Genomic DNA, 21,309 nt, shown 5'->3' with positions numbered 1-21,309 from the left:
GCAGTTCATCCAGAGTGATCATGGGCCTCTTGGCTGCATCTCTGATCAGTCTTCTCCTTGTATGAGCTGAAAGTTTAGAGGGACGGCCGGGTCTTCGTAGATTTGCAGTGGTCTGATACTCCTTCCATTTCAATATTATCGCTTGCACAGTGCTCCTTGGGATGTTTAAAGCTTGGGAAATCTTTTTGTATCCAAATCCGGCTTTAAACTTCTCCACAACAGTATCTCGGACCTGCCTGGTGAGTTCCTTATTCTTCATGATGCTCTCTGCGCTTTAAACGGACCTCTGAGACTATCAAAGAGCAGGTGCATTTATACGGAGACTTGATTACACACAGGTGGATTCTATTTATCATCATTAGTCATTTAGGTCAACATTGGATCATTCAGAGATCCTCACTGAACTTCTGGAGAGAGTTTGCTGCACTGAAAGTAAAGGGGCTGAATAATTTTGCACGCCCAATTTTTCCGTTTTTTTATTTGTTAAAAAAGTTAGAAATATCCAATAAATTTTGTTCCACTTCATGATTGTGTCCCACTTGTTGTCGATTCTTCACAAAAAATTACAGTTTTATATCTTTATGTTTGAAGCCTGAAATGTGGCAAAAGGTCGAAAAGTTCAAGGGGGCCGAATACTTTCGCAAGGCACTGTATATATAATGAGAGAGAGAGAGATATATAACGAGAGAGAGAGAGATATATAACGACAGAGAGAGAGATATATAATGAGAGATAGAGAGATATATAACGAGAGATAGCGAGATATATATAACGAGAGAGAGAGATATATATATATAACGGGAGAGAGAGAGATATGAGAGCAAGCGAGAGCTAGACAATCATCTCCTCTTGTTCCGGTCATCCACATTTCCTTTACTCTCTCTGTCTCTCCTCCTCCGCTCCCTCCCCTCCTGCCACCTCCTGTTCTCTCTCCTCCACTGAAGGGAACGCTCCTTTCCTTTACTCCTCCTCTCAGACCACCTCTAATGACAGTTTCCATTAAAGGTTCTGTGCTGGCTATCTTTTCATTAAATACCTGCGAGGAGAGATGTAGAGGAGAGGGAAAGATATAAAAAGAGGGGAGGCGTAGAGCAAAGGGAGCAGTGAGGAGGAAACGAGAGAAGGCAGAGGAGCAAAGCCAGGAGAGAGGGAAGAGATGAGGGGTGGCATTGGGAAGAGAGCCAAGAATGTGGAATGTGGAAAAAGTCACAAAAAAAAATGTGGAAAAAGTCAAGGGGCCTGAATACTTCCTGAATGCACTGTATGTACAGTTGAAGTCGGAAGTTTACATACACTTAGGTTGGAGTCATTAAAACTCATTTTCCAACCACTCCACAAATTTCTTGTTAACAAACTATAGTTTTGGCAAGTCGTTTAAGACATCTACTTTGTGCATGACACAAGTAATTTTTCCAACAATTGTTTACAGACAAATTATTTCACTGTATCACAATTCCAGTGGGTCAGAAGTTTACATACACTAAGTTGACTGTGCCTTTAAACAGCTTGGAAAATTCCAGAAAATTATGTCATAGCTTTAGAAGACTCTGATAGGTTAATTGACATAATTTGAGTCAATTGGAGGTGTACCTGTGGATGTATTTCAAGACCTACCTTCAAACTCAGTGCCTCTTTGCTTGACATCATGGGAAAATTAAAAAAAAGAAGCCAAGACCTCAGAAAAAAAAATTGTAGGCCTCCACAAGTCTGATTCATTCTTGGGAACAATTTCCAAACACCTGAAGGTACCACGTTCATTTGTACAAACAATAGTACGCAAGTATAAACACCATGGGACCACGCAGCCGTCATACCGCTCAGGAAGGAGACGCGTTCTGTCTCCTAGAGATGAACGTACTTTGGTACGAAAAGTGCAAATCAATCCCAGAACAACAGCAAAGGACCTTGTGAAGATGCTGGAGGAAACAGGTACAAAAGTATCTATATCCACTGTAAAACAAGTCCTATATCGACATAACCTGAAAGGCCGCTCAGCAAGGAAGTAGCCCCTGCTCCAAAACCGCCATAAAAAAAGCCAGACTACGATTTGCAACTGCACATGGGGACAAAGATCGTACTTTTTGGAGAAATGTCTTTCTGGTCTGATGAAACAAAAATAGAACCGTTTGGCCATAATGACCATTATATTTGGAGGAAAAAGGGGGACGCTTGAAAGCCGAAGAACACCATCCCAACCGTGAAGCACGGGGGAGGCAGAATCATGTTGTGTGGGTGCTTTGCTGCAGGAGGGACTGGTGCACTTCACAAAATAGACAGCATCATGAGGGAGGAAAATTATGTGGATATATTGAAGCAACATCTCAAGACATCAGTCAGGAAGTTAAAGCTTGGTCGCAAAAGGGTCTTCCAAATGAACAATGACCCCAAGCATACTTCCAAAGCTGTGGCAAAATGGCTTAAGGACAACAAAGTCAAGGTATTGGAGTGGCCATCACAAAGCCCTGACCTCAATCCTATAGAAAATGTGTGGGCAGAACAGAAAAAGCATGTGTGAGCAAGGAGGCCTACAAACCTGACTCAGTTACACCAGCTCTGTCAAGAGGAATGGGCCAGAATTCACCCAACTTATTGTGGGAAGCTTGTGGAAGGCTACCCGAAACGTTTGACCCAAGTTAAACAATTTAAAGGCAATGCTACCAAATACTAATTGAGTGTATGTAAACTTCTGACCCACTAGGAATGTGATGAAAGAAATAAAAGCTGAAATAAATCACTCTACAATTATTCTGACATTTCACATTCTTAAAATAAAAGTGGTGATCCTAACTGACCTAAGACGGAATTTTTACCAGGATTAAATGTCAGGAATTGTGAAAAACTGGAGTTTAAATGCATTTTGGCTAAGATGTATGTAAACTTCCGACTTCAACTGTATGGGGGTAAGGTGACTAGGCATAGGATATACACAGAGTATACCCAACCTCAGAAACCTCTTCCTAATTATTGAGTAGCTCCCCCGTCCCTTTTGCCCTCAGAACAGCCTGAATTCATCGGGGCATGGACTTTACAAGGTGTTGAAAGCGTTCCACAGGGATTCTGGCAAATGTAGACCCAAATGCTTGCCATAGTTGTGTCAAGTTGGCTGGATGTCCTTTGGGTGGTGGACCATTCTTGATTCACACAGGAAATCGTTGAGCGTGAAAAACCCAGCCACGTTGCAGTTCTTGACACAAACTGGTGTGCCTGGCACCTACTACCATAACCTGTTTAAAGGCACTTAAAAATGTTGTCTTGCCCATTCACCTTCTGCATGGCACACACACAATCCATGTCTTAATTGTCTCAAGGCTTAAAAATCCTTCTCCTCTTCATCTACACTGATTGAAGTGGATTTAACAAGTGACATCAATAAGGGATCATAGCTTTCACCTGGATTCACCTCGTCAGTCTTATGGAAAGAACAGGCGTCCTTAATGTTTTGTATAGTCAGTGTATGATCATTTACACTGCTGCTACTCTGTTGATGATTGTATGTGAGTGTGTGTGCATGTATGTAGATTCAGTATAAATGTGTGTGCGTTGGAGTATATGTGTGCGTAGTGTCCTGTGAGCGTGCCATAGAGAACTAAATACAAGGGCCAACTCAGATATTCCCTAGAACCTATTTAGAAGTGTTACGGCTTGGGGATAGATGCTGTTCAGGACCCTGTTGGTGTCAGACTTGATGCACCGGTAGCACTTGCTGTGCGGAAGCAGAGAGAACAGTCTATGGCTTGGGGGGGCTGGAGTCTTTAATGATTTTCCGGGTCTTCCTTTCACACCGCCTGATATAGAGGTCCTGGATGGCAGGGAACTCAGCCCCAGTGATGTACTAGCCTGTCCGCACCATCCTCTAGCACCATGCGATCGAGGGCGGTGTTGTTGCCGTACCAAGCAGTGATGCAGCCAGTGAAGACGCTCCCAATAGCGCAGCTGTAGACCTTTTTGAGGATTTGAGGGTCCATTGCCAAACCTTTTCAACTTCCTGAAGGGGAAGAGGCGTCGTCGCACCTTCTTCATGACTGTGCACGTGGACCATTTTAAGTCCTTACGAGATTTGGACACCCCTGTGGGGGCCCCATGTTGAGGGTCAGTTTGGTGGACGTGATGTTGCCTACCCTTCACCACCTGGGGTCGGCCCGTCAGGAAGTCCAGGGTCCTAAGCTTGGTGACGAGCTTGGAGGGGACGATGGTGTTGAACGCTGAGCAGTAGTCAATGAACAGCATACTCACAAAAGGAGAGAGAGAATGGAGAAAGAGGAGAGAAAGAGATACAGAAATGAAAGAGAAAGAAAAAAAAAAGAGAAGAGAATGAGAGAACGAGGAGACAGGTCTCCGATGGTAGTAAAGACTGCCATCGGAGACCTGGAATATTGAAGTACTTTACATTCTTACCTGCCCACGGGAAGACCTTGTGGTAGCACCCTCATCATTTATTCCAGGGTCACTAACTCACTACAGTAACCCACACTAGGACTGGGTGATATGGCCAAAATACATGGGCATTAATATGGAGATGGTCCCCCCCTTTGCTGCTATAAACAGCCTCCACTCTTCTGGGAAGGCTTTCCACTAGATGTTGGAACATTGCTGCAGGGACTTGCTTCCGTTCAGCCACAAGAGCATTAGTGAGATCGGGCACTGATGTTGGGCAATTAGGCCTGGCTCGCAGTCGGCGTTCCAATTCATCCCAAAGGTGTTCGTTGAGGTTGAGGTCTGGTTGTAAGAAACTCAACTCATAGTTTATTTATAGAACGCTTGTGGATTTATATTAAGAAGCTAAGTGGAAACATCGATGTCATCAACATTGTAGCATGTGCTGCATTGAACACGTAGACTGAACACAAGTGTGGGTCTGCGAGGAAATGGACATTACACATGGCATATTACAAACCAAACATTCAAATACTGTTATAGAAGTTAAAGTAAAAACCTAAACCGGTCCCTGCATCAATGCTGGTATATAGTAAAATACAGTGTACCGCCCAGCCAAATCCACATGGGTTTCCTCATTAATGGAGCTGGTGTAATTACCAGAGATTTACAGAAGAGAGGGGCAGCCACCCAGGACTATAACCAACCAGCAGCCTAACACCACTGGGGAGGGCTGTGTTGGAAGTACTCTCTATGCCAAGCCTCTCTTACATAGGCACTTGTGCATGCACACACAGTACGTGCAGTCTCACACACACACACAGTACGCGCAGTCACACACACACACAGTACACGCAGTCACACACACACAGTACACACACACCTCACCCCGCCCCCCACAGCTCTGTAGTAGCTGCTATGCTTCTCCTACTCCTCTGTCAATAGGCCCAGTATGGAAGCACTTTAAACAGACTTGCACATCGCTCCTCTCTCTCTCGTAACAAACAGGGGGAAACTTCCAGACATGGATTCCAGCACCATACCCGCAGGGTTAATTAGGTTTGCTTTAAACAGCCACCACCATGCTTTTTAAACATTTATGGGCGCATGCATGACAACGAGAACATTAACATATCCAGGAAGTTCACCTCTACTCTGTTCCCCGATCCAACGGGGGCGACACAGAGAGAGAGATGGTTGACCTCTGCTGCCCCCTCTGTTACAGCCTAGTAATAACAGGGGATATAATCTAGCCCAACACTATAGCATCTGACCTGAGCCCTACTGACAAACTGACCGAATAAGAATCAGCACAGAGCTTTTTGGTCTTAATTTAAAAAGTTAGGCATAAGGTTAGGAGTGATGTTAGGGTTGGCGAAGAGTAATTGCAGAAATAGACGGGTTTATGACTTTGTGGCAACTAGTGATGACCCATGAGGTTTTCCTGGTCAGGTCACATGGTTAGGACAGACTCCTGGCCCTAGTCCCAGTGTAGCTGTGCGTCCGTCCTATAAACGGGTTAGCTGTGCGTGCGCGCCCTATAAACGGGTTAGCTGTGCGTGCGCGCCCTATAAACGGGTTAGCTGTGCGTGCGCGCCCTATAAACGGGTTAGCTGTGCGTGCGCGCCCTATAAACGGGTTAGCTGTGCGTGCGCGCCCTATAAACGGGTTAGCTGTGCGTGCGCGCCCTATAAACGGGTTAGCTGTGCGCGTCCTATAAACGGGTTAGCTGTGCGCGTCCTATAAACGGGTTAGCTGTGCGTGCGTGCCCTATAAACGGGTTAGCTGTGCGTGCGTGCCCTATAAACGGGTTAGCTGTGCGTGCGTGCCCTATAAACGGGTTAGCTGTGCGTGCGTGCCCTATAAACGGGTTAGCTGTGCGTGCCCTATAAACGGGTTAGCTGTGCGTGTCCTATAAACGGGTTAGCTGTGCGTGCGTGCCCTATAAACGGGTTAGCTGTGCGTGCGTGCCCTATAAACGGGTTAGCTGTGCGTGTCCTATAAACGGGTTAGCTGTGCGTGTCCTATAAACGGGTTAGCTGTGCGTGTCCTATAAACGGGTTAGCTGTGCGTGTCCTATAAACGGGTTAGCTGTGCGTGTCCTATAAACGGGTTAGCTGTGCGTGTCCTATAAACGGGTTAGCTGTGCGTGTCCTATAAACGGGTTAGCTGTGTGCCACTTCAAAGGGGCATAAGGCCGTGTGTTATGGTCAGATTGCTAGCAACAACGACAAGAAACTAGGATGTGGTGAAGCGTAAGTGTCTCGTTTCAGCTCATTTGATCTTGATACCATGCCTTGTTTTGAAGCGTTTTGACTGATTTCACATCTATACTAACATGGTAAAGAATTTGCTATCTAGCTAGTCAACCAACAACCGCAACAAAGTATTTGAGAGACAAGTTCTCATTGTGCAACTTCATTTAGGTTTTCAATAAACATTGGGGACAAAATATTGTTTACATGTTATCAACAATTTTAGCCAACCCTGTCCGTTTTGCCCCATAGTTGAACACAAGTCGATGTAGTTGCTAAACAACCAACCCGTCTATAGAGATACATCTAACTGCCAACATTATAGGGCATTGGCCCCATGAACAAGAACAGCTTCAACGTGCCTTAGCATAGATTTCTACTAGTGTCTTGAACTCTATTGGAGGGATCCGACACCATTCTTCCCTGAGAAATTCCATCATTTGGTGTTCTGTTGACGGTGGTGAAAATGCCGTCTCAGGCGCCACTCCAGAATCGAATTTAAAGTGTTCAATTGGGTTGAGATCTGGTGACTGACACACACCCTTTAACCCCATATGCTCCATTGAGACCCTCTTTCAAAGTCACTGACATCCATTATTCTAGCCAGGGTAGACAAAATAATTGACAACTGGGCTTTTTTTATACATGACCCTAAGCATGATGGGATGTTAATTTCTTAATTAACTCAGAAACCACATCTGTGTGGAAGCACCTGCTTTCAATATACTTTGAATCCCTCATTTACTTTATTTTGTCAGTTACCTGTATCTCTATGTTGTGTGAACTTGTGTCCTACCTCACAGAAGAGAGTGAGCTTGTCGTCAGGCAGCAGCCCATTGGCCTCGTCCAGCAGGAAGTCTCTCCTGATGAATTTCTTAAAGCCCCAGTCCTTCCCCTGGACAAACCGGTATGCCCTCTGGCTCTCTGTAAAAGGGAACAACACAGACAGTTAGTGCACGTGTGTCTGTCATGACCATGAGAAAGGAGAAAGTGAGTGAGCATAGCCAGACAGGAGGTTGAATGAAGGAAGTGTCACCTGCAGGGGACTTTTAACACCTCATAAGAAAACGATGCCACACTCCACAGAGACATTTTTCATACACTCCCTCATCTCTGGCACACACACACACACACACAGGCACGATAAGCAGGTGGAAAAAGCAGGGATCAAAGCATCCCATTATAAAGTGCTTATGGACTGCCAAGTATGTCTGCCTGAGAAGTGGCAGGGAGGGTTCTGTGCACTACAAACACACAAGAGAAATGCCTTCATGCGGTCCTTCACCAGGAATACGTACATACACTGGTTGCGTCCAGAATGGCCACTTTTTCCCCATATAGTGTACTACAAAAGTAGTGCACTACATAGGGAATAGGGTGTTATTTGGGACAAGACCACTGAGGACATACTCAACGTACATAACACAATAACAAGAGTCAGAGACGCTGCTGTACCATAGTGGTTCTGATGGCCCAGTTGGTAAGACCGATGCTAACAACGCCAAGGTCATGGGTTCAAGACCCTCAGGGATCACATACTACAAATATAAATGCACTCACTTCACTGTAAATGGCTCAGGACCAAAGAGTCTGCCAAGTCAGATAACAATGAATTCCCTGCCCAGACATTTTACTCCTCCAAGACCCTCTCAAAGATCTCCAATGAAACGTCACATAAAGATCCCTGGTCACGTATAGAATGACAGGATCCCATCTAAGAAGCTCCTATAGGGCAGGCCCCCCCTGTAGGGCAGGCCCCCCCTGCCATATAGGATGATCCCTGGGGTCTAGAGAACCACACACACCAGGCCGACGGCCTGTCTGCCGCTCTTTCGTCGTGGTGTGTTTTAGGAACCACCCACTGATGGACGTCTGGCTGCAGACGTTTTCACCCGATTCTACATGAAGAATCGGTTAGCAAATTACAGCCAGAACTCTGTGCAGGGGTGCTGAGTACCATCAGCCAGCAAACGCTACTGGTGTCCAAGCCATAAGAGATCTCCTGCCATATCCAAGTGGGAGACATTCAGATGGGGTAACAGCTCTGCTGAAAGCTCTATGTGAAATTCACCAGCAGCGGTATGATGCAGTGGTGGGTACAGTAGTCAACCAGGCAGGCAGGGGCTGCGTTCCAAATGGCACCCTATTCCCTTTATAGTGCACGACATTGACCAGAGCCCTATGGGCTATATAGAATAGGGAACATGCTGTCATTTGGGATGCATGCAGGCAGTGGTGGAGTTGAGCGCATATCCAGTTCTCCACCCCAGTGCTCAATCAGGGGGTCCTCTCCCTCTAATCCCTCCTCTAGAGACGGGCTACAAACAGGCCCTGACAGCCACCCTCTCAGACTGACAGAAATCCAAACACTCCAAAGGCTCTTTTCTCTCCTCTTTTCCCTACTTTATTCATCGTCACTCTCCTCTTTTCCTCTCTGCATAATAGGAACTGATGTCAGAAGACTTTCATTTAAAGGCTTTGCGTCAGTCTCTCACTCATCTTAAACCTGTGTTGTTGAAAGCCACGTCAAACTTTTATGGACTTGACATGCCAAGGAGTGTATGGTTGGATACACAAACACACAGAGCAAAAGCACTGCATCTTTGTCTTAGCATCAACTGCCTGTTTGTCTCAAATCTTTCAGTCTGCCTTTTCTCCATTTCCTTTCCGATATGCGAGAGAGAATCAGGCATGGTCCCCTGGCCAGCAGCTCCTCTCCCTGTGTGGTGGAGGGATTGTTCTGTGTGTTATCAGGGTGTGGAAGAAGACCAGCAGCTCCTCTCCCTGTGTAGTGGAGGGATTGTTCTGTGTGTTATCAGGGTATATGACAGAAGACCAGCAGCTCCTCTCCCTGTGTAGTGGAGGGATTGTTCTGTGTGTTATCAGGGTATATGACAGAAGACCAGCAGCTCCTCTCCCTGTGTAGTGGAGGGATTGTTCTGTGTGTTATCAGGGTGTGGAAGAAGACCAGCAGCTCCTCTCCCTGTGTAGTGGAGGGATTGTTCTGTGTGTTATCAGGGTATGTGGAAGAAGACCAGCAGCTCCTCTCCCTGTGTGGTGGAGGGATTGTTCTGTGTGTTATCAGGGTATGTGGAAGAAGACCAGCAGCTCCTCTCCCTGTGTAGTGGAGGGATTGTTCTGTGTGTTATCAGGGTATATGACAGAAGACCAGCAGCTCCTCTCCCTGTGTAGTGGAGGGATTGTTCTGTGTGTTATCAGGGTATATGACAGAAGACCAGCAGCTACTCTCCCTGTGTAGTGGAGGGATTGTTCTGTGTGTTATCAGGGTATGTGGAAGAAGACCAGCAGCTCCTCTCCCTGTGTGGTGGAGGGGTTGTTCTGTGTGTTATCAGGGTATGTGGAAGAAGACCAGCAGCTCCTCTCCCTGTGTGGTGGAGGGATTGTTCTGTGTGTTATCAGGGTATATGACAGAAGACCAGCAGCTCCTCTCCCTGTGTAGTGGAGGGATTGTTCTGTGTGTTATCAGGGTATGTGGAAGAAGACCAGCAGCTCCTCTCCCTGTGTGGTGGAGGGATTGTTCTGTGTGTTATCAGGGTATGTGGAAGAAGACCAGCAGCTCCTCTCCCTGTGTGGTGGAGGGATTGTTCTGTGTGTTATCAGGGTATATGACAGAAGACCAGCAGCTCCTCTCCCTGTGTGGTGGAGGGATTGTTCTGTGTGTTATCAGGGTATGTGGAAGAAGACCAGCAGCCTGTGACAACTTCCTACAGGGCTGGGTCTCAGCCTAAGTGAGGTGTGAGGACGGTGGGAGGAGGGAGGGACGGAACGGAACACAGAGAAGAAAGGGTGAGAGGAGTCCAACGGCAGGAAGAGGGAGAGAGGTGAGATTTCTCCTCTACTGCTCAGTCCCTGCTCACTTTCCACACTAAGGTGTATGTCTGTGTGCACGCGACTGTGCGTTTGTGTGTGTGAGTGTATGCGTGTGTGTGTATTAAGCTGAGCTCAGCTGACCCTGCTGCCTCCACTGGGTCTCCTGAGCAGGACCAGAACCTCACACTGCCATGGGATCAACCAGGTCAGACTGCATGTGGTCACGGTCGGGTCACAGCAGGCTGGGTCACAGCAGGCTGGGCCACCGAGTCAGGAGGGGAATGACAAATAGGAGAGGAGGAGGAGGAGTGAGAAGACCAGCGATGGAAGCAGGTCACTCAAACAGTGGATAGAAGCCTGTCACTAACAGAGGTGGCATGTGAGGTGAGATATGTAGATCGATGAAGTGAGACAGAGATAAAGGAAAAAAAATAGGAAAGAGAGAGACAGGGACAAAGTTTCAGAGAGGAGAAGGGAAAGATGGAGTCAGAGCGAGCCAGAGAGAGGAGAGCCAGGGTGTTTTAGAGAGCATAGCATACATATTCAGGCTGTGGCTCAGGGGCCTGGTTGACACACACAGTGAGAAGGTCACCCAGAAGACTGGCTGGCAAACATCACACACTCCGGGCCAACAGAGGAGCACTACTCAATAGTGTGGGTCACACTAAGAGTGTGTGTGTGCGGGCATGACAGAGAACGTGTAATGTACAGTTTGTACATCAGTTCAAAACACAACTCTAATCCCTCCATCCCTCTGATCATCTGTTCTCTGGAAGGAGGTTTAGAGAATCCCAAAAGGAGCCTGGAGCTTTTCCCAATTACACAAACACAATCAAAACACACACACCTAGAACTTCATACACACACTTCAACCCCATCCTCCCAACCACTACTGCCTACATCCCACTTCTTCCCTCCACTTCAACTGCTGCCCTTTAGTCTAAATCCCATTCATTAAATACACTACACAACACATACAGTCAACGCTTCAGTATGTGTAATGGAGTACCTGCATTTGCATCAACCCCCACACACCTACATAGGCTGACATATAACCTGGAAGGCAGGCACACAAGCTCGCTCGCACACACACACACACACACACACACACACAACAAATACACAAACGAGCACACACACACGCCATTTCCGAAGAAAATCTCATCTCTATTGAATAATGAGCTCTATAAGCAAGTGTCAGCACAAACATGTGTAACGACGTTCCTTCTAGCCGTGTGGATATGTGATTATGTAAAGACTGTCCAATGACTCTTCCCACAACACAACCACACTGAATGCCTGACCGCCCCCATCAGTTACCGCGGGCAACCAGCTCTGACAACCACAGACAAGCATTCAGACAGAGGTTTCAATCAGCCAGGAGACACTAACCACAACACCACAAACACTACTGGCAAATGAGATGGTTCTTTTCAAATATACAGTGTATGAAGACCTGTGTACACAGCAAATGAACCTGAACTTGAGCCTGTGACCAAACACACTGGAGACATAACCTCTCCTTAGCACTTAGTACCTAAACAGCACTACAGAGCCCAGTGTCTGAGAGGAACCCTCAGCTCTGGGCCATTTAAATAAACCCTAGCCACCACCACCATATAGCAGGAGACTTCCTCTCTCTCTGTGTTCTCAGAGCTGTCAGTGCAGCAGTGTGTCTGCCAGCAGGCTGCTTTATCTGGCACAGGAGAGGAGGGGGGGTGCCAAGAGACACGTTACAAACCGTTCCTCCACAATCCCACAGGAGAGCCAGCTAGCTAGCGACTAAGCCAGGGAGAGAAATGATGTGGCGGAGAAGAGAGGATGTTCAGGGGAGAGAGAGGTGGGGGGGTTGCCAGTGGAGCCCAAATCTATCTCCATTAGCAGGCAGTAACACCATCAGAGACCAACAGAGGAGACCAACATACATTACTGATTGAGGCCCTCTATTCAGGTGGGGGTGGCTGAACAGTATGAGGTTAAAGGTTAGATCCACTTGAAACAGTTCATGTTTAAGGCAGCAAATGATATATGCAGCATCTTTACATTACTCACAATAATCTTTAACCATATTTCTAACCATCTATATATCTGTTTATTTAGCTATGTATCACAGTAATCTGTACTTGGTCTTACTATCCATTTCAGTGGCGTGTGTGGCCCTGTGAGACTGTGTGGAGAGCCCCGGCAGTGACATGCCACATAAACAGTCCTCACACTCTGAGCCACAGCCTTCTTAATTAAGGCACTTAGTTTTTATTTGGCCTGGGTTCTCTTCAGGAGGCATGGATTTAATTGGATTCTAAATGATCCAGAACAGATAGAGCTATCTTTACTGCCATATTCTCAGACGGAGTGCTCGCTGAAGCCCCTTGTCACGAATACGGTGGCTACGGGTAATTTTCACCAGTGACAAGGCGAGCAGAGAGCTGAGGGCAAGATGGGTTGCGTCTGGGGGCGGGGGGGCTGGGGGTCTACCACCAAAGACCACAATTTACAACAAACCCCCCCAGAGACACGAAGAGGAGAACAGAAGACCTTTTCTCAACATTCTCCATCTTTAATCTCTTTTAGTGGTCATGTGGAGAGGCAGATTCAGGTGAGCTGACCGAGTGAAGGAATGAAATGACTCTAGGTGGTGTTTGCTACCCACTCTGCAGGCTACTGCTGTCCCCCTTAGAGTGGTGCAGCGAAATGGGCACAGCCAACTATGCATTAACTGTACCTTAAGAGCCTCTCAAGTGATCTTGATGCACAATTACAGTATGCGGCACAGGGCCTGTTTCATAACAGTAGTGTTTGTGAACGTGTTGTTGTTGAGGAGTGAAAAAGCACTGCCACAATGAAGATGTAGAGCGAAAGTGTGTGAGGGGTTGAGTTCACGCGGTAGTTGTTTCTCAACAGGAAAACCATTTCCCTTTCTACACGACCTGCACTGCGGGGGGTTGTAAACAGTCTTGCTGCATACACCTCTGATACAAACATTCCTCCTCTGCCCCTCTCCTCACCTCCTCCCATACTTCCTGTGCTCGACGGGGTGCCGGAGGAGAGACAACCAACCAGGTAGAGAGCCTGATAACCAGGAAGCGGTCACATCTGGCCCACTCTAATCAATTCCAAACAAGTCTGCTTTTCCTCCCCATAACATAACCTAATTAAAAAGAGTAGGCATTGGAAGAAACACGTTTCCTTTCCAATTCATCAGCCAGAGAAGAGGCAGAAGACAATAATTGCTCCATGCTACTTTGATTTAAATATGCAGGGGGGGAACGAATCCCACCTGCAGTGATTACACACACCCATACGGCTATCAACACCTCGGCCCGCACACTGAATTAGACACACTTTGGCTCCCTCACCCCCTCCTATGCACACACTCACTTAGTAAACTTCAGAGACACCGGTAATACATCTCTGAAACTTCCTAACCTTGTTCCTATTGGTCAACATGGCTTCCATTTTCTACTGCCAAGCTACAGGTTTGAGCTGAGAGGTTCAAGAGTGTATTGTTATAAGTAGTTCTGTTATCACATTACCTCTCTCACACCAGCAGAATATCAAGCTAGGTACACAATGGGACTACAATGGCACAGCACCACTGACCCTATAGAGAGGGTGGGTTGTTGGGGATAGATATTTCCCAAGCAAAACATTAAAAAGTACTTCTACTAAGATTGACCATATGACTGGACAGATACTGACACCTGAACTGACTGTTTCCTTCCAGGTATTTTAAATGTCTGTAATGTCTACTTGTTAATGTTATTTAAATACATGTACATTTTAAAGTATTTTTGTCTGTAATGCCATTCTCGTCATGTGTCGGACCCAGGAAGACTAGCTGTCGTCATGGCATTAGCTAACGGGGATCCAAATCAACTCAAATCAAGTGTGACTTACCCATAGCCTTAGTCTCCTCTCCCTTGGCATTGAGGATGGAGAACTTGAACTTGGCACGCACCTCGCTCTTGGGACAGCTGACCAGGAGCAGGTAGAGGGACAGGTAGTCTTTACTCTCCTCGTCCAGGCCTTTAGGGTTTACACGTAAACACCTGGACACAGAGGGAGGGATCAGCATCAGTCATACAGAGACAAGGTCAGTCAACTACCTGTCCAACAGACTTAGGAGTCTAAATCAGATCAATCATGGACAAGCTATTGGTCCTGTAGTCCCTTATGGCTTATCCATAGCGCCCACTTCTTGGCCCCGCCTCCACTCACCATTTAAGCTTGTCATTGGCTCCCGATGAGAAGGTGGAGCTCTTGATGACCTCGCCCATCTCCTCGCGACAGAAGCTGAAGTTGTTGATGGTCCACATGTAAGAGAACTTCACCACTTTGATCTAACAGAGGTAGGGACACACACACACACACACACACACACACAAGGCCGGAATCAGACATGATGACTTTAATTTATTTATCTATTCCATACAGGTAGCTAAGTGGCTGGTTGGTCAGCCTGGACTTCAAAACCACACATCAAACCTGCCTTTCATCTCAATAAACACTGACAACAAACAGGGGAAGAAGAAAGGATATTAAAAAGCTGCAACAAAAAATGATTTTGCAAGGACAGAGAGATGAAAAACATCAATAGAAAAAAACAAATACATCCCTCTTCTTTAAACAGGCTGTTATCAAAAACACCAGCACTGTCTGTCAGTCCTGACTGACTGACAGACAGACAGACGTAAGTACTCTACATAGAAAAACAGATACATGTACACACACGCTTACCTGAGTGTAACACCAGCTCTCAGCCACAGGGCCGCTGGACATGTCCGCGGGGGGAGGGGGACTCGGGACTCTTGACATCGCCAGCGTTGAGGCAGGGGGGGGCCTGAGTGGAGCCTGAGCACCAGCCAGGAGGGGGGCAGAGTGGAGGGGTGGCTGAGGCCAACAAAACACCACTGAATGGGCTAAGTATTCAACCAGACCACCAGCCAAGGGTCCAGCCAAGGATAACGTCTGGGGAATGTCCAGGGAACCCACAGCAACACCCTACAACCAGAGAGAGCAGCATTATCATAGGTGTTATAGTCAGTGCGTGTGTGTTAAAAGGCTAATTGTAATTGAGCGGTATTGCTCAGTAAGTAGGACAAAACAGCTCTGAATTGTTGTTTTCAAAGGGCCTCTGCATTTAAATCAGAGAGGCTGTGCACGCTGCTCGCTTGGCTTCAGTGAGAAAAGCCCTCGTTTATCTGCCGTGGTTCTGCCTTTCTTTTGCTTTGAGCGGAGCGGAGTGCCAGCCGATCTGTGACTGAGAGTGAAGAGCAAGGCTTAAGACTATCATCCCACACCTGCCTGCCAATCTCCACTCACTCAAGTAGCCTACACAAGGTCATATAGAACTTTCAAAGAGCACATTGACTTGGAAAAGTCATAGCCTATTCCAAAATGTGCAAACTTCTATCAGTCTGTGTGTGCACAAGTTATTCACTCTGTTTTTCAAGGTACATGTGTGAATACGGCCACAATAGAAAAACAGCATTGACTTCAGTTGAACCATAGATCTACAATCTATGAGAGAGAACTGTGACTTTAACCAATTACTTCTCTTCAATATCACCTTTACAGAACCACAGATGACCCCTGGGAATAGAACAAGAATGTGTTCTTAATTGACTTGCCTGGTTAAATAAAATCAACAAATTATCATCTTTTGTTCTCCTTTCCTCCCTCTCCCCCTGGCTCCTTTCCTCCCTCTCCCCCCTGGCTCCTTTCCTCCCTCTCCCCCCTGGCTCCTTTCCTCCCTCTCCCCCCTGGCTCCTTTCCTCCCTCTCCCCCCTGGCTCCTTTCTCCATTTTCTCACTCATCCTGCACATGTCAAATTGAAGATATCGCAGGGTCTCAGGGCAAAGTCTCATCTCTTCTCTTGTTCTCTCTCTTTTCTCAGTCAACCTGCAAGTCCCCCTGTCTCGTAGCCAGACAATCCCTTCGCTTTGCTTCTTAATTAGTGGCTGATTGAAAGGGAAGTTCAGGACCTAGAGAACTTCCCAGAATCTGTGTGTGAGAGAGTGAGAGGGAAGGAAAGGGCAATGGGGGGGGCCGTCCACCTCCTCTGCCTGACAGAGTGGAGACGGGTGAGACGACACACAGACAGGACTTAATGAATGTTTAGAGAGAACTTTGTTGGATCTGATCTTTCTGTTTGTTATTTTTTTCTATTTGCATCGGATGAAAAACACTGGTGGCATTTTTACTCAGTAAAACAATACAATATTAATCAAAAGATGGAGAACAAGGCAGCACTGATTTGCAATTTAAATTACCTGAGACGTCCTAACAATGAATTATAGTCTGTGTGAACTAGTGAGTGTTCATGGGTGTAACAAATATGCAGCTTAAATGCACAAATGCATGCACACATGCAAACTGCTGTGTGGCGGAATGTGTGCGTTGTATGGGTGCAATAAATGTGTGGCCCCCGTATGTTTCCTTAAGCTGTGTGTTTTCTCATGTCTCTGTATAGGCTACTGTCTCCCAACATGTGTGCTGCCAACAGCTATCACGAGGGAACCACTAAGAAAACATGACAATACTGGCATCATTGCTAACAACTTCACAGCTTTTCTAAATACACCCAGATGACACTTAACCAGAATAAAGCTGGGGATTGATTTGTCTTTTCAGGACAATCATCAGGAGCAGAGAAGCAGAAAAATGACAGTAACAACTCAGAGATAGTGGGGGGTGTGGTAGTGTGTGTGTGTGTGGTAATCCTTGAACTCCCTCACTTCAAAATCTTAAGAAGGTTCATTCATCATGGTGATTCAGCTGGTGACAGTCAGCACCAATGGACAGAAGGACTAACAGGTAAGAACACACACGGCAGGGGAAATAAATATCATCACAGCACTACGTCAGAGAGCGTTAAGAGGGTTGTGTGGATTGTGTGCTCCCCTGAAAACAAATCACTAAACAAAGTATGAGTTAAGGATGGCAGCGGTGTGTAACAGACAGGTGTGTGGTGAGTGTTTCTCGGTTTGTGTACATGCGTGATTGCCTACCGCCCACATCTCATTTCCATATCCCATCCTAGTCTGCTGCTGTGGGGACCGACAGGATGAGGGAGAAAGGAGACCTGGAGCACATTTATATTAATTACATAGACAGGCCTCTCTCACTGTGCCAGTCCATATCTCCCACCCACCGCAGCCTTCACCTCCCACCCACCGCAGCCTTCACCTCCCACCCACCGCAGCCTTCACCTCCCACCCACCGCAGCCTTCACCTCCCACCCACCGCAGCCTTCACCTCCCACCCACCGCAAGCCTTCACCTCCCACCCACCGCAGCCTTCACCTCCCACCCACCGCAAGCCTTCACCTCCCACCCACCGCAGCCTTCACCTCCCACCCACCGCAAGCCTTCACCTCCCTCCCACCACAGCCTTCACCTCCCTCCCACCACAGCCTTCACCTCACCACTAAGAGGTGCGTGCATTACTCAAACATTGACATATGGACAAACAGTTCCCAGGAAACCAAGGGTCTGAATGATGTCGTGTCCTCTCCATCCCTCCCATTAGAAACAGAAGATCGGGGTGCAGAGGAAGATGTTAAAAAATATATATATTATTATTATTATTATTATTATTATTTAACCAGGCAGGCTAGTTGAGAACAAGTTCTCATTTACAACTGCGACCTGGCCAAGATAAAGAAAAGCAATGCGACACAAACAGAGTTACACATGGAATAAACAAACAAACAGTCAATAATACAAAAGAAAAATCTATATACAGTGTGTGCAAATGAGGTAGGATAAGGGAGGTAAGGCAATAAATAGGCCATAGTAGCGAAATAATTACAATATAGCAATTAAACACTGGAGTGAAAGATGTGCAGAAGATGAGTGTGCAAGTAGAGATAATGGGGTGCAAAGGAGCAAAATAAATAACAGTATGGGAATGAGGTAGTTGGATGGGCTATTTACGGGTACAGTGATTTGTGAGCTGCTCTGACAGCTGGTGCTTAAAGTTAGTGAGGGAGATATGAGTCTCCAGCTTCAGTGATTTTTGCAGTTCGTTCCAGTCATTGGCAGCAGAACTGGAAGGAAAGGCAACCAAAGTAGGAATTGCCTTTGGGGGTGACCAGTGAAATATACCTGCTGGAGCATGTGCGACGGGTGGGTGCTGCTATGGTGACCAGTGAGCTGAGATAAGTCTTTGCTAGGTAAAGCCCCACCTTATAGATGACCTGGAGCCAGTGGGTTTGGCAACGAATATGAAGCGAGGGCCAGCCAACGAGAGCATACAGGTCGCAGTGGTGGGTGGTATATGGGGCTTTGGTGACGAAACGGATGGCACTGTGATAGACTGCATCCAGTGTTGGAGGCTATTTTGTAAATGACATCGCCAAAGTCAAGGATCGGTAGGATAGTCAGTTTTACGAAGGTAAGTTTGGCAGCATGAGTGAAGGATGCTTTGTTTTGCGAAATAGGACGCCGATTGTAGATTTCATTTTGGATTGGAGATGCTTAATGGGAGTCTGGAAGGAGAGTTCACAGTCTAACCAGACACCTAGGTACTTGTAGTTGTCCACATATTCTAAGTCAGGACCGTCCAGAGTAGTGATGCTGGACGGGTGGGCAGGCATGGGCAGCCATCGGTTGAAGAGCATTTAGTTTTACTTGAATTTAAGAGCAGTTTGAGACCGCGGAAGGAGAGTTGTATGGCATTGAAGCTTGTCTGGAGGTTAGTTAACACAGTGTCCAAAAAGGGGCCAGAAGTATACAGAATGGTGTCAGAGAATCACCAGCAGCAAGAGCAACATCATTGATGTATACAGAGAAAAGAGTAGGTCCGAGGATTGAACCCTGTGGCACCCCCATAGAGACTGCCAGAGGTCCGGACAACAGGCCCTCCGATTTGACACACTGAACTCTGTCTGAGAAGTAGTTGGTGAACCAGGTGAGGCAGTCATTTGAGAAACCAAGGCTGTTGAGTCTGCCGATAAGAATACGGGGATTGACAGAGTCGAAAGCCTTGGACAGGTCGATGAATACAGCTGCACAGTATTGTCTCTTATGATATCATTTAGGAGCTTGAGCGTGGCTGAGGTGCACCCATGACCAGCTTGGAAACCAGATTGCATAGCAGAGAAGGTACGGTGAAATTCTAAACGATCGGTGATCCGTTTGTTAACTTGGCTTTCGAAGACCTTAGAAAGGCAGGTTGGGATAGATATAGGTCTGTAACAGTTTGGGTCTAGAGTGTCTCCCCCTTTGAAGAGGGGGATGACCGGGGCAGCTTTCCAATCTTTGGGGATCTCAGACGATACAACAGAGCGGTTGAACAGGCTAGTAATAGGGGTTGTAACAATTTCGGCAGATCATTTTAGAAAGAGAGGGTCCAGATTGTCTAGCCCAGCTGAATTGTAGGGGTCCAGATTTTGTCGCTCTTTCAGAACATCAGCTATCTGGATTTGGGTGAAGGAGAAATGGGGGGAGCTTGGGCAAGTTGCTGTGGGGGATGCAGGGCTGTTGACCGGGGTAGGGGTGGCCAGGTGGAAAGCATGGCCAGCCGTAGAAAAATGCTTATTGAAATTCTCAATTATCGTGGATTTATCGGTGGTGACAGTGTTTCCTAGCCTCAGTGCAGTAGGCAGCTGGGAGGAGGTGCTCTTATTCTACATGGACTTTACAGTGTCCCAGAACTTTTTTGAACCAAGGGCTATATCTGTTCCTGGTTCTACATTTTTTGAATGGGGCATGCTAATTTAAGATGGTGAGGAAAGCACTTTTAAAGAATAACCAGGCATCCTCTACTGATGGAATGAGGTCAATATCCTTCCAGGATACCCGGGCCAGGTCGATTAGAAAGGCCTGCTCGCTGAAGTGTTTTAGGGAGCGTTTGACAGTGATGAGGAGTGGTCGTTTGACCACAGACCCATTACGGACGCAGGCAATGAGGCAGTGATCACTGAGATCCTGGTTGAAGACAGCAGAGGTATATTTGGAGGGCAGGTTGGTTAGGATGATATCTATGAAGGTGCTCGTGTTTACGGATTTGGGGTTGTACCTGGTAGGTTCATTGATAATTTGTGTGCGATTGAGGGCATCAAGCTTAGATTGTAGGATGGCCGGGGTGTTAAGCATGTTCCAGTTTAGGTCACCTAACAGCACGAGCTCTGAAGATAGATGGGGGGGCAATAAATTTACATATGGTGTCCAGGGCACAGCTGGGGGCAGAAGGTGGTCTATAGCAAGCAGCAACAGTGAGAGACTTGTTTCTGGAAAGGTGGATTTTTAAAAGTAGAAGCCCAAATTGTTTGGGCACAGACCTGGATAGTAAGACAGAACTCTGTAGGCTAACTCCGCCCCCTTTGGCAGTTCTATCTTGTCGGAAAATGTTATAGTTAGGGATGGAAATGTCAGGGTTTTTGGTGGTCTTTCTAAGCCAGGATTCAGACACAGCTAGGACATCCGGGTTGGCAGAGTGTGCTGAAGCAGTGAGTAAAACAAACTTAGGGAGGAGGCTTCTAATGTTAACATGCATAAAACCAAGGCTTTTATGGTTACAGAAGTCAACAAATGAGAGCGCCTGGGGAATGGGAGTGGAGCAAGGGACTGCAGGGCATGGATTAACCTCTACATCAACAGAGGACTAGGATAAGGGTACGGCTAAAGGCTATAACAACTGGTCGTCTAGTACGTTCGGAACAGAGAGTAAAAAGGCAAGGTTTCTGGGCACGGAAGAATAGATTCAAGGCATAATGTACAGACAAGGGTATGCTGGGATGAGAATAGAGTGGAGGTAAACCTATGCATTGAGTGACGATGAGAGAGACATCGTCTCTAGAAACATAATTTAAACCAGGTGAGGTCACCGCGTGTGTGGGAGGTGG

General features: G+C 46.8%; 1 protein-coding gene across 2 annotated transcripts in view; it reads right to left on the bottom strand.

The window, feature by feature from the left end:
- Positions 1–21,309, bottom strand: part of LOC106601601 (speckle-type POZ protein) — an 86,911-nt gene that overhangs the window by 27,532 nt on the left and 38,070 nt on the right. For both annotated transcript variants that reach the window (XM_045715379.1, XM_045715378.1), the window contains exons 3-6: positions 15,198–15,461; positions 14,679–14,800; positions 14,358–14,509; positions 7,426–7,553 (exon numbers count right to left, since the gene is read on the bottom strand). In XM_045715379.1, coding sequence (XP_045571335.1) covers positions 7,426–7,553; positions 14,358–14,509; positions 14,679–14,800; positions 15,198–15,275 — 480 coding nt within the window. In that variant the 5' untranslated portion in view covers positions 15,276–15,461. The remainder of the gene's footprint in view (positions 1–7,425; positions 7,554–14,357; positions 14,510–14,678; positions 14,801–15,197; positions 15,462–21,309) is intronic.

Source organism: Salmo salar, chromosome ssa03, assembly GCF_905237065.1.
Source record: "Salmo salar chromosome ssa03, Ssal_v3.1, whole genome shotgun sequence".
In the NCBI taxonomy this organism is placed as follows: domain Eukaryota; kingdom Metazoa; phylum Chordata; class Actinopteri; order Salmoniformes; family Salmonidae; genus Salmo; species Salmo salar.
The sequence above is the reverse complement of the archived record's forward strand: the minus strand, read 5'-3'. Positions and strand labels throughout refer to the sequence as shown.